Source organism: Anastrepha obliqua, chromosome 2, assembly GCF_027943255.1.
Source record: "Anastrepha obliqua isolate idAnaObli1 chromosome 2, idAnaObli1_1.0, whole genome shotgun sequence".
NCBI classification, from domain to species: Eukaryota; Metazoa; Arthropoda; class Insecta; order Diptera; family Tephritidae; genus Anastrepha; species Anastrepha obliqua.
The window spans coordinates 122,056,104-122,074,172 of NC_072893.1; the positions used below are offsets into that span (position 1 = coordinate 122,056,104).

The 18,069-nt window shown below is 35.0% G+C and overlaps 1 protein-coding gene across 1 annotated transcript in view; it reads left to right on the plus strand.

The window, feature by feature from the left end:
- The window catches only part of LOC129237034 (transcription factor btd-like), a 118,874-nt gene that overhangs the window by 63,341 nt on the left and 37,464 nt on the right, over positions 1 to 18,069 (plus strand). Inside the window, exon 3 of the mRNA XM_054871405.1 lies at positions 2,177 to 2,269. Coding sequence (XP_054727380.1) covers positions 2,177 to 2,269 — 93 coding nt within the window. The remainder of the gene's footprint in view (positions 1 to 2,176; positions 2,270 to 18,069) is intronic.

Consider the following 18,069-nt stretch of genomic DNA (forward strand, 5'->3'; position numbering starts at 1 on the left):
CTCAGAAGTCTGTTCAGATAACGTTTACTTTGAGAACCGGGAATTGTCCTCCCGTATTTTTGAATGGCTCTACCATACCTGACAGTGAAACTGAAAACTGTCAAATACATCGGAGTACATTTGGACCGAAGAATGACCTGGAAAACCCACATTAAAGAGAAACAGAAACAACTCAAGCTTAAAACGAAAAAAATGTACTGGCTCTTAGGCTCGCGATCACAACTTAGTCTCGAAAATAAAGTACTGCTCTACAAAGCTATCTTAAAGCCAGTATGGACATATGCAATACAGCTTTGGGGAACAGCGAGTAACTCAAAGATTGAAATCCTGCAAAGATACCAGGCTATGACTTTACGAAGCATTGTTGCTGCTCCTTGAAATTCACAAAGACTTAAATGTACCTTATGTTAGAAATGAAATCACCAAATCCTCTCGAAGATACCTAAACAGACTGTCGTACCATGAAACTTACTAACAAGAAATCTTGTACACAATAGCATGGATGTCAAACGCCTTAAGGGTTAGGGGTAGTCAGAATTTAAAAAAAAATTTTTTTTTTTTTTTGCATTTTCTTAAAGTATAATGTTTTAAAAATATTGTGTAAAAATTTGAAGTGAATCCGACAAATACTTTTCAAGTTATTCCACAATTAACAAAGGGCGCTCGGCCGCTCCGGAGCCGATAGCAAAACTTTAAATGCGTTTTTCTCAAAACTATGTTTTTCAAACTGGTGAACACTGTAACTTAAAAACCACTACGTAGATTTCAATAAAATTTATACAGCTTTTGAAAAACATAAAAAACTTGTGCCTGATCGAAGGATTTTTTTTTTTCAAAAATTTCGATTTTTTTTTAACAATTAACTGTTGGTTTTTTGCTCTAAAATCTGGAAAAAATTTTCTGAGGCCGCCATTTTGTTCATTTTGAAAAAAAAAAGCTTCGATCAGGCACAAGATTATCTATTAATAAAACTAATTTTTCTTGTCCGATTGGTTTTAGATGAATCTGCAAGGACTTGTGATGTTCACCGCAAAGGACTTCTGGAGAAACGGGCTTCACACAAACAGCGATAACTTTTGCAATTATTAATTTTTTTTTTTGAAATTTTGGTGAAGTCAAGTTAAAACATGATGTTTTTATGCTATGTTTTTATTTTTGTTAAATAAATTAATTAAGTAGCAAAAAAAATTCGTGAAAATCATCATTTTTTCGGGCCTCTGACTACCCCTAACCCCTTAAACAAATTCATATTTTGGATCTTCCAAACTTATTTGAGGAAACATAATTGATTTGTAGCGAATACAACTGTTTTACAATATATTCATTGGTCTCAATGGAGCGCAATCAATCCTGTCATAATTCTTATATTTAAAAAATTTGTTGATTGTCAACTGATAGATTGCAAATAAAATTTATTCATAATAAAAAATAAAAAAATTTTTCTGGAACATTTCTAAAACTTTGTGGAAAAAAAGAGGAAAAAAGAATTTCTAATTATGACTAAGTAAATTACAGCTCAAAAATTTAAACATTCACTGAGTCAATTTTACTCACTAAAATTAAAAACGTATAGAAGCAAACAGGGACTCGAATTACATTTTTTTACTTTTTTTTAGTTTATATTAAAATTTAAACATCTTTTTGTATAAAATTTTAGTGCCAAAATTAAAAAAAAAATTTAATATCTCAAAAAAAAGTTTTATTTAAAATTAATTTTTTCATATATTTTTTTTATAAAAATGCCTTTCTATACCATTAGATTAATTTTGTGTTAAAATTTACAAGATACATTTCTGAAAAAAAATTTAAATAAGTTTTATTTAAAACCAGTTTTTATCTTTTTGTATAAATTTTATTAGATTTAGTGTCAAAATTTCAAAGAAAAAAAATAAAATAAAAAAAGTTTTTTTAAATACATTTTTTATTATAACTTTTTGTTTATGTATAAAAAAGAACTTCTTATCAATCGATTAATTTTAGTGGCACATTTTTAAAGAAAAAAATAAAATAAAGGAGTTTTATTTAAATATATTTTTCAATATTTTGTTTGTATAAAAAAGTCCTTAATTAATTCTTTAAATTGATTAATAATTATTTTCACATGATGCTCTTATTGATAGTATTTCTCTAAATTTTAAAATTAAATTCCCTCACCTTATTCCATTTAAATTTCTAGATTAACTGGCAAGAACGCTGTCTGGAACTTCAGCTCGAACTGCATCGCTCTAAGAATCAGGCGGGCCGCATACGTGATATGCTGCGTGAAAAGGTGAGTTTCCCTTTTGTGGCAAACAGAAAATACTTTTGAATAATGCAAATTCTTTGTCTAAAAGTAGACCGACTAGACAAATGTTGGTTCTAAAATCTTTCTCATGTTTTAGAGCCACTGCTCGTGTACGCTGTCACGCATAATGAATATTTAGTCCGCCTTTGGGAATAACTAAAATGAACGTACGAACAGACATGACTGCAGACGATAGAACAATGAAAATATTACAACAACACAAAAAAAAAACACAAAAATTAAAAACAAAAATTCTATTCCCAATGTTTGTCGCAAAAAACTGGCGACATGTAGCCGCAAAAATTAATAGAGCGAAATGAGAAAGAATGTTTGAGGATTTGACAGAGGCTCGCATTGGTGAATGTAAGCGGCGCCCAAGAATGTCCTTGATTTTTGTGCAAGTGGTGCAAGTGTATGTGTACGAGTATCATGGCAACCGTTTCGCTTGCCGGCGTTTCATTTATCATGCCGACGGTCATTAATTCGCCATGCATATGTATATGTATGTGTATGTATTTGTGAAAATATAGTTATGTATGATGTACGTATGTATGTATGTGCGTTTATATCCGTTTATATGTATGCCTCTGCGATGGCATGTTTCGTGAGTGGGAGCTGTGCCCACCGCTGTCAAATATTCTTTAATCTTCATCAAAGGCTCATACGCACATTCGGCCTCACATGCACACACGCACACATGTTCGAAGGCTCTCCAACGCATATTAGCACGCTCACTTGCAGGCGCGCGGCAAAAAAAAAGCAACAACATAGAACTTGTCATAACCAGCTGGCGTGGAAATGCCGCAGGCACAGTACATTATTTGGGTGCAAAACTAATTGCGAGAAAAATTTAAAAATGCTGAAGGATATTTAAGTAAAAAAATTTAATTCAAATAATGTTTCCGTTTAGTATTTTCTTCCGCATGAAATACAGGCAAACTTTTTTTTTAATTTTTGGTGGAAAATTCATTTGAAAGAAACAATCAAAAAATTTAAAAATCAAACTTTCTTTTGACAGTTCATTTTAAAAATGAAGAATAAAATAAATACGCTGCAAAAATATTTTTTGTAAGTTTGATTTTGCTTAGTAGCTTAAGTAAAAAACGAGTTGATATTTTCATTTTTTGTTTTTAATTTTAATTGAAAAGTTCAATTCAAAAAATCTAGAAATTTAAAAAAAATTTTTTTGTTTTAATACGTAGCAAAAAATAAGCATAAAATAAATGCATGGCAAACACAGAGTTTAGGTGGAAAATTCAATTTACGTTACTTGAGGATATTTGAAAAAATCTAAAAATTTAAGAATGCATTTTTTTAATTCCTAACAAAAATGCAAAATAAAATTAATGCACTGCATTCTCGCGTTCTTGGCAGAAAATTCAAGAAGAAAATCGCGAATGTTAGCAAAAATATAGTAATTTGAAAATCTAACTTTTTTCACAGTTCATCGCAGAAATGCAGTATAAAATAAATGCACTGCACAGATATTTTTTTGATGAGTTTTACTTTGCGACAATGGAAAATTTTTAAAGTAAAACTTATAAATGAAATAAATACCCCCACATTTTGGCTGTGAAATTATTTGTTGTTAAAATTTTAGTTGTAATAAGTTTTATTTAAAATCATTTCTTTAAATATCTTTTTGTACAAATTTTATTGCCAAAATTTAAAAAAAATTATAATTTCTCAAAAAAAGTTTTATTCGAAATTAGTTTATTTTAATTTTTTGTGCAAAATTGATTAATTTTAAATTGGATTAATTTAGTGTTAAGGTTAAAAAAAATACATTTTTCCAAAAAAATTTTTAAAAAAGTTCTATTTAAAAACATTTTTTTAAATATCGTTTTAAATAAATTTTATTAGTTTTAGGGTCAACATTTCAAAGAAAAATAAAATAAAATAAAAAATAATAAACAAAAATTTTAATTTCTCAAGGAAAAAAGTTTTATTTAAATAAAGTTTTTAATACATTTTTGTGGGTGAAAACGCCTTTAATGATTTTAGTGGCAAAATTAAAAAAAAAATTGGTTTAAAAGAAAAAATTTATTTAAAAAAAAGTTTTCATTAAAAAAAAAAGTTGTTTTTTAATGAATTTTTAGTACAAAATTTCATTCCACACCATTAAATTAATTGAGTGTTAAAATATCAAAGAAAAAAACATTTCTGAAAAGAAAAATTCAAATAAGTTTTCTTTTTAAAAATTTGTTAATAAATTATTCTAAACATTTTTTAGTTTTAGTGTCAAAATTTGAAAGAAAAATATAATATAGTTTTTCGTTTAAGTATAAAAACGCCCCTTCTACCATTTGATTATTTTAGTGCCAAACTTTCAAAAAAAAAAAAAATTCTCAAAAAAAAAGTTTTAAATTTGTCAAAAATGTGTTTAAGATATTTTTATGTATAAAAATGTCTTCCTTAAAATGTCAAAGAAAATAAGGTTCTCAAAAAAAGAAAAAATTTAAAAAGTTTTATTTTAAACAAATTTTGTAATATTGTTTTTGTATATAAAAATGCCTTGACATAGCATTAGTTTAATTAAGTGTTAAAATTTCAAAGAAAAATACATATCTCAAAAGAAACATTTAATTAGATTTATTTAAAAAAAACATTTTAATATGTATTTTTTGTATAAAAATTCTTTAAGGCTTAATTTTAAGAATAGATTTTAAATAATAGACCTAAATAAAATGAAAATTAAATTCACTACAAATTTTTTACGCATTTATAATTTAGAAGGAAATTTTTGATATTTTAAATTAAATTGAAATATAAGAAATTTTGCCCCCACTCCACTAACTATTTGGCAGCTGATAGGAAGCTTATGTTTGGTTACCTATACAAAACATAGTTTAAATATTAATTTAATTAAAATTTTTGTTGTAAAGCAAAAATAAATGCCATGCAAATTTTTTGCTGTTGACAACGTAAAGTGTTTCTCAAAAATTTTCCTCAAAACAAGCACCATTTAAGCCAATTCCAACATGTATTTCATTACTATACTTTAAAAATATTTAATCAACCACTTTTTAATTGCATATTTCAATGCATCAGTTCTACCACAATTACCCATTTCAAGTTGCTCTCCTTCACCTTTTACTACCAAGTGGGGCAACCACGAATATTTACCGCAGTTCGTATCAGAAATTTGAACGCTTTCCGCATACTAATTCACCGCCAAAAATTTAACCCTAATAAAGCTGTCATTGATCACACCAAAGACAACCCCAATTTTTCACAGAAACAGAGGATTTTAATTTTTCAATTGCTTAATAATATTTAAGCCATTTTAATAAGTAAATTTTACGACTAAACACGCACAGAATATACGCGAGAGAAAAAATCAATTTAACCACTTGTCATGCTTAATGAATGCCAACGAGCGTGGAATACGAGTATGATATTGAATTAAAAAGCGGTTAATATGGGATAATTGATTTTGAAAAGGGTGCGTGCGGGTGCGTAGCCTGCTTCTGAAGGTGTACCCGTACATTTGTTTGAAATAAGGATGAAAGCAAAGAAGTTGAGAAGTGCGAATTACTTTCTACTTTTTTTTAGTGATTTTGCTTACCTTTTTGATAATTGAGTTCTAAATCTTGAATGTTTTAAGTAGTTGGGTGTTTAGTCGAGCTCTTTCTCCGATTTGTAAGGTGCGTCTTGATGTTTTTCTACGAATGAAGGGACCTACAGTTTTATGCCGCCTATAAACAGCAGACAATTTTTCGTGAGAGAATTTTACATGGCTCTGGCGAGAACTATTAAAATACAACTTTTTCTATTATTTGTAGTAAGTTGCAGTAGTAATTTTTGTAAAAAATCAATGCCATGTAGTTGGCTGATTAGGAAAAACCATCTCATAATACGAGTATCTCTGACACTCTTTCGTACTTATTGTGAAAAAGCGTTTAGAATGGAGCTCGATATTTAGCATGGAAATCAATATCTAGCAATGGTGAGTCAATTACAATACTTTATGGTACAAGTTCTCTTTGAAGCTCTGTCGCTATGAGGTGGTCTAACCTGGCCGAAGCTGAAGCTAATTTTTGCTAATCATAAAATACGACTCATTAAGTTGGTGCCCTCTCCTTACTTATTTTACTTCCAGAAATATTTCAAGTCGCTCTCAAGCATCAGCGTGAATTTAATTATTTCTATTTGCTGATGACGGCTTGATTGAGGCTTCAGTGAAGTCATCGAGAAGTTATGTTAGGAAGGAAACAGGGTTCGCTCGCTGTTTGGCTTTGAAAGAGGCGAGTGCTAGTTGGCATTTAAGAGTGCGTGGAGTTGATCTGAACTGGAAAATGAGTGCATTTACTGTAAATGCTGCTCTTTAGAAGAACCTACTTAAGATTTCCAAGTACGTGGGATGTCTATCAATTTTTTCAAAAGCATGTTGAGAACTGCAACGCATGTGAAATATACTAAGCTTGATTTTGATCGTAAGTACGATCTCAATGGATGAATTTAATTAGTTGCCCAAGTCGGCTCTTACATAAACAGGTCAGTTAGTGCTGTTTAATCAAGGGTGATTTTTTAAGAGCTATAGGAAAGTTTCTCAAAAAACACACGTAAAATTCAGAAAATTGCATGAAATTTTTATTTAAATCGATAGTACAACAATCCATATAACTTAATGTTTGAAGATTATTTCATGCAAATGTTGACCCCGACTGCGCTTCAAATGGTCCATCCGCTTAGTCCAATTTTGGCATACTCTTTCTAATGTTTCGGCTGGTATCTCACATATAAATGCTTTAATGTTGTCTTCCAATGCGTTAATTGAAGATGGCTTGTCTGAATAGCCATGAGCTTTAACATAGCCCCACAAAAAATAATCTAAAGGCGTTATATCGCACGATCTGGGTGGCCAATTGACAGGTCCCGAACGTGAAATAAAATGTTTACCTAACTCGCCTCTAAACAAGTCCATTGTTACGCGTGCTGTGTGGCATGTGGCACCATCTTGCTGAAACCACATGTCATGCAAGTCAAGCTCTTGTATTTTGGGCAAAAAAAAAGTTGGACATCACTTCATGGTAGCGCTCACCATTCACAGTTACGTTACGATTCGCAGCATCTTTGAAGAAGTACGGCCCAATGATACCTCCAGCCCACAAACCGCACCAAACTGTGACCTTTTCTGGATAAATTGGTAGCTCTTGCAATTTTTCTGGCTGATCTTTACTCCAAAATCGACAATTCTGCTTATTTACGTACCCATTGATCCAAAAATGAGCTTCCTCGCTGAACACAATTTTTCGATAAAAAAGTGGATCTTCGGCCAACTTAAACTAATACCATTTTGGCTGCGTGATGTGGGGTGACACAGTGAACCCATCAATACTCTAATAAATGTTTTGCAATCTTTTCTAGGGAATGATAAAATAAAGTTTGTAGTTTTCGTATTCCAAGTCTTTACCATAATATTGGCAGTTTTGTACGAAGTTGAGTGTTTCCATATCGACCGCGTTTCTAAAGCTAGTTCCCCATTTAGTGCCGTTTTCCGAAAGGATAGTGAGGGGTATATGTCTGACGTGCTCAATCTCGGCAAACGAATAGCTGCCTTAGCGAGCTCATCGGTTCTGTCATTTCATTCTACTCCTTTGTGTCCTGGTATTCAGAGTTCGTTCAATTTGGATTTGCATTGTTGAACACATTCCGAGTTAGTCCGAAGAGCCATAATTGCATTAACGGCCGCTTGGTTATCAATGAAAATGTTTGTCTGAGTTCTAAGAGGAGTTAGAATTGAAATTTGAATTGGTCGAGCCAAGGAGCACCAAGAGATTTGGTGGCTCCGAAAACACTCGTGCTAAAAGAGCCCATGTATTGAGAGCTCTGGCTAAGGGAAGTTAATTTCAGAACCAATTCAGCTGCCTTTGTTCCGGCATAGATTTCAGCTTGAAATATATTACAGTAATTAGGGGGTCTAAAAGGCTTCTTCTAGCCACTTCTATCCCTTCCGCCATTTTAGTCCCATCGGCAAAGAAATTGTATGAATGGAATGTGGATTCTAGATCTTTCTGCCATCTATTTTGCTCTATAATGACGATAGACTTTTTGCCAAATTTATTTCGTGGAATGATGTAGTCTAACCTACCGCTTGAATCCAGAATATTGCTGTGACCAGAAAGCCTCTTTGAGAATTGTGTTAACATTTTCAGTCTTAGAGCAGATCTTTTGGTTGAGTTTCTTACTACTACTTTGATTGGTTGTTAGTTGAGAACTCTTTCTATCGGAGTTGTGGTATTGAAGTTTTGGTCATAGCGCCATTCACCCTATAACGATCACAAAGTTCTTAGAATCACTTTCGACAGTTTAGTTTTGTTCAAAACTCTAACAAATCTTCAAGTTGTCAGCTTTTAGCCCTTAAAGAAAAAGCAAAGGTAATGTTGCTGAAAAAATGATTGGCTGGTCCGCTCTACATTGTGCAGCGACAATAGACACTTGTTTCTGCCTCACTCATGCCTGTTTCATCACTCTCGTATAGCTCATCTTCCTTCCTGTCCACTTTTTTTCTACACTTCACCCCTCACAACAGTTGCTGAAATTAAAAGAAAAAAATAATACGACTTCAAATACAGCTCAAAACTTCGCTTTAGATTTTAGTTAGTATGTCTCGCAATATTTCTTTTTCTTCTTCTCCTTATTTATAGGCATCGTATCCAATTTTCGGTTTTGATCGTTCTCAAGAAATCGTCAGTAATTTTTCTTTCGCACTAACTGACACTGAAGAGAAATTAAAAAATCGTTGAAATCTGTCTCTACTCAGCCTCTTCAAGGCAGTGGTCTTTTTGTCCTTCCTCCGCCAGCACGTACAGGTATTGTATTGAACACCTTCAGAGCAGTAGCGTTCAAAATATCCCGAAGTGGCGTCTATGGCGTGATAGACATCGTATGGATGTTTTTTTGCATTGACGCCATCCACCAGCTTCAGCCCTATGGCTGAGGTTGGTTAAGGAGAATTTACTTATTTGGGACTGCTTTTATCGAGGAGATGGGCTCTTTACTTGGGACTTTCATACAATTTTACCGAGGATCTCTGTCTGGGACCCACTGGTAAAGTCGGGTAGATGACAGAATCTTCTTATATTTTGTAAAAATGAAGTTTCCAGGAGAATATCTCTAATTCTCTATACTATTTCGAAGGTAGAAGCCTTAGACGCCAGTGAAATTCCGCCGGATAGAGTGGAAAAGCAGGGAAAATATCTTATTGTGTTCGTGCAAGTAATTTCTCAAATATAGAGTAGAATGGGGTAAGATAGGTATGGGGGCACAATAGATAGGTGGGGTTTTTATCGCACTGTTTCTGCAGAGGTCACTCGTCTTATGTGAATTGAATACGTGGTGGGGAACAACGTTCGCGACTGTCATTTCGACGGTCACCATTGATTAGTTATCCTAGTTCTGGCGTCGTTTAGTTTTTTGTGAGCTTTTCTCCGACATAGCATTTTTTTTATTCTACGGTGCAGTGCATTTAATGTATGTAAATATTTGTCAGGTGAGTTTTATTTTACGTAGAAAATAATGCTGAACACGAATAATGTGTTATTTGTTTGATAGTTTTGTTTTTAAAAAAAATATCGACACTAACATAAAACAAGTGCTTGGGGGCACTATAGGTCAGCCGTCTGGGGGCATTATAGGTCACTACTTTTAATTGAATAAAATAAATTTTAATTGTTTTTGCAGCAAAATGGTGCGTAATTATGTGCGAAAAACGCCGAAACGAAGTGAAGAGGACATAAAAAACGCAATCGCGGAAGTCCGAGATAGCGCTAGTGTTCGATCAGCCTCTAAACAATTTAAAATTCCGTTCGAAACATTACGTGCTCGCGTGATAGGAAAGTGCTCGTCATCAATAGAATTGCTGGATTAGACTTTGGTAAGAATAATAATATTGAAGTATTAACTCTACCTCCGCACACCAGCCATCGTTTGCAGCCTCTCGATAGAGGAGTATTTGGGCCGCTCATAACTTATTTTGACCATTCCTGCAAGGCGTGGATGTTAAATCATTCCGGCATTCCTATTACCATCGACCGAATAGCTGAACTGGTAGCTGAACCCTTGTTGAAAGGTGCTTCCTGCATGAATATCATCGCTGGATTCAGATCAACTGGCATTTGGCCATTTAATCGCGACATTTTTTTGGAAGATGATTTCACGCCAGCATTCGTAACTGATCGTCCGTAGGAGGACGAACCAGATCAAGAGGCTGGTCCATCGATTGCTCATCAAGAGACTGGTCCATCGAATGCCGATCAAGAGCCAGATCGATCAAATCTCGACCTATTAATTCCAATTGAGGATTTTCGGCCGTTTCCTAAAGCTCCACTGCGGAAACCATCAAATCGAGGCCGGAAGCGACGTAAAGCTGCACTTCTCACAGATGCAGTGATGAGTCATTACGCGCTGAGCAAGCATCTGCAGCTCAGAAGAAATCGGACGCGGAAGCAAAAAAAAAAAACAATTTGCCGCTGAAAGAAAAAAAGAAAGAGAGGCTGCAAAGAGGCAGAAGCTCATACAAAAACACCAAAAATTTACCAAAGAAGAGAAGAAAAATGAATTAAAGAAAAATTCCTAACTTTTATAACATGTGCAGTGTTCATACTCTATAAATAAAAGTTAAAACGTTAATTTCCAAGCCATGTACATTGTTCTTTTCCCCTCACATATAGTGACCTATCGTGCCCCCCGATTTTGAAAATATCGAAAAAAGTACCTTTGTCTTATTGAATGCAGCTTCCAAAATATTTAGCCAAACATAAGTCAGTATAATCAAAATGTTAGCAGATAAATAACCTTTCAAAATCTTGCTTATTTTTCAAAATCAATGCAAAAACACCGTAGCAAGAGCTCTCAAAAAAAAATGACCTATCTTACCCCATTCTACTCTATATATTTTTTTTTTATGCTAAAATCTTTGAAATATTCGCTTTCCTCAGAAGGACGATTTTTCTAGAGTTTCCATTAAGATTTCATTAAATTAAAAACCAGCTTCTCTAAGATTTCAGGTTGCAATAACGACTACCTCTCGAGTTATGGGGTCAAGCGCAGGTAGACTCAGCATCGAATTTTGGTTGAGCGCTGGTAGGTATAGAACTTGCCCTCCGATCTACGCATGGCACTGTGCGCCACTTTGCATGCTACGCCGTTGCTTAAGAAATTTTGTATATAAATTTTATAATGAAACAAAATTAATTTTTATTTTGGTTTTATTTTTAATTTCATTTATTACGCAAAATGTAAAGAACGCAACAAATATTACTCTTTTTACTTTACCATACAAAATTTGTATTGTGAGTTTGCGATTTTAGTGCACAATTGTTGCTGCTCTCACTGCGACCTCTAGCCGTTGCACTCATGTGGCTTTAACGCTATTTCATGCGCAATTTTTTTGCGGTACTAAACTTGTATTTTATTACTTTACAAGAATGTTGCAATATGTTTGGCCATAATTTTACTGCGAAGTACATTTATGCAGTTTACGGTTTTTGGTTTTGGAACAGCTTTACTTTTTGGCAGCCAAGTCGCCTAAAATGTTGATACACTCAGCTGAATGCGTTTTTGTTTTTATGGTTTGGAATTTTTCTTTTGGCAAAAATATGTTGCTGTAATAATTTTTTGGTAGCAAGCAGACATTTGCAGAACAATATTTTGGGTAAAGAAAGAAGAAAACCCTAAATTGGTAAAGGCCATCCGTACCTGGGCCAACAATACCTGCATAATCTCGACGTGTGTACTCTGCTCTCGCTTACGTAGGGTGCTTAACTATTGGCAGCTGCCTCTCCCTTTCCTCTTTCATCACTCTGACGTAGCTCTCCTTTCCTTGTGTCCAGTTTTTTCTATACCTCATACCTCGATCTGTACCTCGTCCTATCCTTATCCTGTGTATTTTTTCCTACATCTTTCTATACCTACTCTATTTTCCCCTCTTTCTTCCATCCCCTCTATCTCTCTCTCTCTCCCACTCTTTCTCTCTCTCTATTTATCAACTTCCCTCGTACCTCACTTTCTCTCACCTGCCTGTGCCAACTCGATATTCCCTCGCCTGGGCACCTGGCCAATTGTTCTTTGCATTGTTTGACATTTTACTGCATATTTGCAGGCGTAACATTGTTGCCCAAATGCCTCAGTTTGGCAACTTATATTGTTGCTACTTGTACTGTATATTGCCAGTGCTTTTATTGTCTCCTTTCTATTGAAGTATTTTCACTTTTATTGCCACTGCGCTTGTTGTAACACAACTATTTATGGCCATACAAATTGCAAGAGTCGCGAGCTCGATAAATTGGCGCACTATGGTTCCCTTGTGTTGCGGTTAAGTTATAATATTATTGATGTAGATTTTTTTTGGAGTTTAAAAACTTTTTATGTGGCCACAAGTGGGATACTTTTCTTCCAATTAGTCGAGATGAATAATTCACATGGAAGCCATAAATTTTGTAGCTCATTTTTAAAGTGGAAGACTAGTCTGATATCTTCAAATATTGAGCTCACACGAGAGGAGGGTTGTTTGAAAAGTCAGTGCAAAAATAAAAACTATTTCATTGCTTGTGGTGAACCTGTTTTATTTTTCGGCATAGTCTCCTTTTAAACTTATACACTTCGTTCAACGTTGTTCTAGTTTGTTGCTGCCTTCCGACTAATCGGATTCGTCCAAGTCTAAAAAACAGTCATCCGTTTCTGCAATCACCTCTTCGTTTGAATGAAATCATTCTCCCGCCAAATTGGGAAATAAGTAATAGTCCGAGGGATCCCAAGCAAGTCTGGAGATTAAAGGGCAGATGTGCCATTGCGACAGGGGAAAAGAGGTGAAGGAAAAAACGATAGGACGAAAAGGAGAGGGGTGGGGCGGGTTGAGTATTTGTGGACTATGAACGGTGACTAATTTGCGGTTGTGTTAGCAGTTTAATGCTGCTGATTAAGTTCATCAGATTTTTGATAACAAAACCTACTATGTCAGTAGGCGCAGAAAAGAAGTGAGAACCAAGATGCTCAAATCTTAGTTCCGCGAGAGCGGGACAGCTAGGGAACAGGTACTGAGATGATTCCACCTCATCCTCCATACAGCAGACGCAAAAAGGACTCGAAGTAATCCCGAGTCTCACGGCATGTATTCCTTTCGGATAGTGCCCGTGAGGATGGCCACAAAATTCGAGAGCTGAGATGTTGTCATCATCAGAATATCCCTCGAACGCCTCCGATCCAAACGTGGCCAGAAGGATTTCGCGACCTTACTCGTTCGTGTATTTGCTCAGTGCTCGCTGAGTTGGTGCAAAGCTCATCCTTCCAGGAGTAGAGCACAGGTTGTCAAGGGGATCTCGATCCTCTCCCTTCACGGGCACACTACCCAACAGGTCCCTTGTCTGGCCAGTTCGTCGGCTTCGCAGTTCCCAGCAATGTCACTATGACCATGTAGGGGAGATGTGAAACGAGTTCGAACCCTATTTCCATTAATTTTGCGCCCACAACTGCTGTGGCGTGAGCTGATGAGTTCTCGTGATGAAAAAGGAAAATAACTCAACCTTTCCAATTTAAACGAATGCCAAACACAAAGAAATAGACCGATCTGACTGAAACTTGGTGTGTATTCTTCCAAACATAACCTCGATATGCGCCAGTAGTGTCATCTCTTTGACTTTGCATGCACTTTTCAAACGACCTTCGTATTGCTTTGAGTTCACGAGCTCAAGGCTTATCATTATTAGAATATATTAGAATCAGCAGACCGCTTGTTACCTTCAGAGTTTTGTATTGGTTGAAGGCACCAGCATGGCTGTGTGTCTCGGAAGTTGAGAGTAGTGGACATCGAGAAGAGATAAGATGATCTTTCACTTCCGACCGCTACAAGTAACCGAAGGGAATCTGACACGTCGAAGCCAGTGATTTCATAAGAAAATAATACTTCAAAGATTGACGATTGTATCTCTTAAGATGCAGTCTTTTTTGTTGTTGCTTAACAAACGCCTACCTTTTTGGACCCAGCCTCAAAGCAAAAATTTGTCATACAACATGCGAACTACGTCTCACGCATCGGTTGAACGAAAGAAGAGTAGTGGTTGAATTATTATTATAAAAAAAGAAATCTAAGGTGACTTAGAATCTAGTAGAGATTACTTTAAGGTGATTTGACCTTCAAAATCAAAATTTATGTAGAGTTTTTAACTAAGAAGGAGTGTGACTTGAACATTAAACGACCGGTTACATTACGTCACTCGGGCATTCGATGCCGTAATGTTTTCGTCTAATAACTAGTGAAAGCAAGCCGTTCTTTCTGGCAAAGTGTATCACTAGGTGCGGTAGATAATTTTCGAAAATCTCTCAATAAAATCCAAGCAAGTAAAGTCATGAGTATAATTTTATTATGCAGCTGCGCAATCGTCTCTCCTCATTATTGCGTAACGACGTTGATTTCACGATTGGAATCAACGTTGCTTATCCTTCGCAGTAAATCCCTTCAGCACTCACAGCTTCCTCAGTCTCCTGTACGTTGTCCTGATGGGTTCGCTTGAGCTGCAACTTCATTTAGAGGGATAAGGGAAAACACTAAAAGAGCAGCTCCTATTGAGGATAGTAGAGCTCTTGGTAATTTATATTTCCTCGTAAATAAGACGAGTTTCGCTTGAGAGGATTTACCGATAGGCCGCATAAGCAATCACTCAATCAATAAGGTCGGCTCCGACCCCGAGTTTATCCACAGAGTTAGTGGTTGCCTCCGAGAGAACATTATTAATTAAAAGCTCCCTCAATGCACAGAAGAGCGTCTACTTCAAGCTCCTTTTGGTAAAGGGAATCGTTTATATCTTTAATTGATGTATGCCAGCGGAACGGTAGCTAAACGGATTATGGTAAATATGAATCTTTTTTGAGAATACATAAAAAATTATAAAATTCGGTGGCTAATTCAAATTGGTATGAAGCCTTACTTATTTAATTTTAATTTAAATATTTTTTAGAAATAAAATAAGAACTTCACTTCAAAAACTTTGCTTCGCATTCAGTTTGCCAAAAAGTCGTATATTGAGTTTCCCTACTTTCGAGCTGTTCTCCACTTTAACTGACTCCACTTTAAGTTTGCATACTTAAAGGCTGCTAATAAATTCATTGCCCTATGCATTTTGTATTCAAGTACAAGCGAACTGAAAATGTATGCGCGCAGCTATGAAGTACTACTGAAATACAAATACTCAGAAATCAGTGCAGCGTTGCATACTTTTAGACGTATAAGCTGATACATTTTTAAACAACAGCGCAGCGCGTGAAAGCAAAAAGTGTTTGTAATCGAAATAATACTTTCAGGCAAAAAATATATTTGTCTTTTTTTAAATTGTTGCGAAATATTTTTTTCTTTTAATTTTATAATACTTTTTGAAACAAAATATATTTGATTTCCTTTTAATATTATAAGAAATATTTTTTTTGCGTAGTTTTTATATAAAAAAGCAATTTTGCCTATGCGAAGCGATTTTTTATGCTAGAAAAAATGCACGCAAAAAAATATTTTCATGCAAAAGAAAAACTAAATTTTTCATGCAACAAAAAAAGTTGTGCAATAAAAAAAAAAAATTGTGCAAAAAATAAATATTGAAAAGCTTTTCGTATGCGCATAAAATATTCTTTCACCATTTCCGCTTCATACAAACAACTTTATCATTCATTTTTCGCGCTTCCGCGCCTCCATATCCGCTACAACTAGTTGAAATGGGAATTTATGGTTGATGGCGTTGTTGTTGTTGTTGATGTATTTTGATTTTATTGTTGTTACTGTATTTTTTCTCTCCTTACTTTTGTTGCATATGGGGCTTATGATTGCATAAATACTGAATGGCAAACTGTCATTGTTTAACATGATTTGATGCGGTTGAAGTTGTCATCAAGTTTACATGGCAATGAGTATTTGCGTCGAAAGTAACGAGTAGTTTCGCACCGGTTACTTGTGAAAAAGAATATGAATGATGCTAAAAGGAGTGAAGTGGACGGCTTTAGTGGGCTTTCCCTTTACTTAAATTTCAGTTTTTGTTAGCAAAGAGCGGTTACTCAGTAACTGCATACCGGTTACTTAAGAAAATCTGGTGAAATGCAAAATGTGGTGAATGAATAACTTTAGTTAGCTTTCTTTTAATTCAATTTTGACTTTTATCAACAAAAAAAATAGGTAACTATGACCAATTCTAAGGAGCGAAAAGCGGTTACTCAGTAACTGCTACTTAAAAACTGATAAAATGGATGATATGGGAATTCGAGAGTGAGTTTAGTGAGCTTTCTTGTACTCCAATTTCAACTTTTATCAACAAAAAAGTTCTGTGAATGTGACAAATTCTAAGGTGCGAAAAGCGGTTACTCAATAAATACATACCGGATACTTAAAAAAACTGATAAAATGGAAGGTATGGAAATTCAAGAGGGAGTTTAGTGGGCTTTCTTTTACTCCAAATTCGACTTTTATCAACAAAAAGCCAAGTGATGCTCAAGAGCGAAAAGCGGTTACTCAAAAACTACTTAACGATGACTTATAGCGATTATTTATAGCGACTGAAATCAGTAATGACCTTTTCTTATTCCAATTTAATCTTCTTTGAAATAAGAGCCAAGAAATGATAATTTCAGGGCAGAAAAAACCGGTTACTCGCAAACCATTTACTTTTTAAAAAACACTACATGCTTTAAATTTTTTTTTTATACTCCATGGTTACATATCTGTGTGTATTTGAGTAGTTTTTTCATACGAAAAAGTTTTCGTGTTGTCGTTTGGTAGCCATTTAATTTTGCATACACTTTTTTTTATTGGAAGTTGTAAAATAAGATAACTACAGGCAAACATTATTTCAGAACACCTACATATGTCGGGATTTGGCAACCCTGGTGTTGCAATCTGGCAACTGACAGCTGTATCGCAAAGTTTGACATTTTTTGGCTTTTACCTACTCAGAACGTTTTGAAATACCAGCGCTATTTGTGTTGTTTACAGTAACTTAAAAGATTCATCTCGGTCCAAAAATGGAATTAAATCGTGAACATTTTCGTGCGATTATTTTTTACAACTTTCGACGTGGATTAACTCAGCAACATTGCATGGATGAACTTAATTCATTTTTTGGCGATGAAGCTCCATCAAGGACCAGTGTTTATCGATGGTATGGTGAATTCAATCGTGGCCGTAGTTCACTCCAAGACGAATTTCGTGAAGGTCGTCCAAAATCAGTTGTTGTTCCGAAAACCATTGATGCTATGCGCGAACTGATATTGCAAGATCGTCATGTGACCTATCGTGAGATTGAGACAATCTTAGGCATTAGTGGGACCAGCATACATTCAATATTGTATAAACATTTGACTGTCAAAAAAATTTGTTCGCGTTGGATCCCACACAATTTGTTAATCGCTCAAAAAAAGGCTCGTGTCGATTGGTCGAAGGAAATGCTCAAAAAATACGATCGCGGGGCTTCGAAACAAGTCTATGACATCGTGACAGGTATGAATCATGGATTTACGCGTATGAGCCCGAAAGTAAACAGCAGTCGACTGTTTTGGTGTTTCAAGATGAGCCAAATCCAACAAAAATTGTTTGCGCCCGAAGCACTTCCAAGCAAATGGTCGCCTGTTTTTTCGGAAAACTGGACATGTCGCACCGGTACCACTAGAACAACGCAGAACAGAAAATTCTGAGTGGTACACAACCATTTGTTGGCCAGTTGTCTTCCAAAAAATTAGGAAAACCAATCGCCAAAGACGGATCACTCTTCACCAGGACAATGCGAGCTCTCACACATCGGCTCAAACAACTG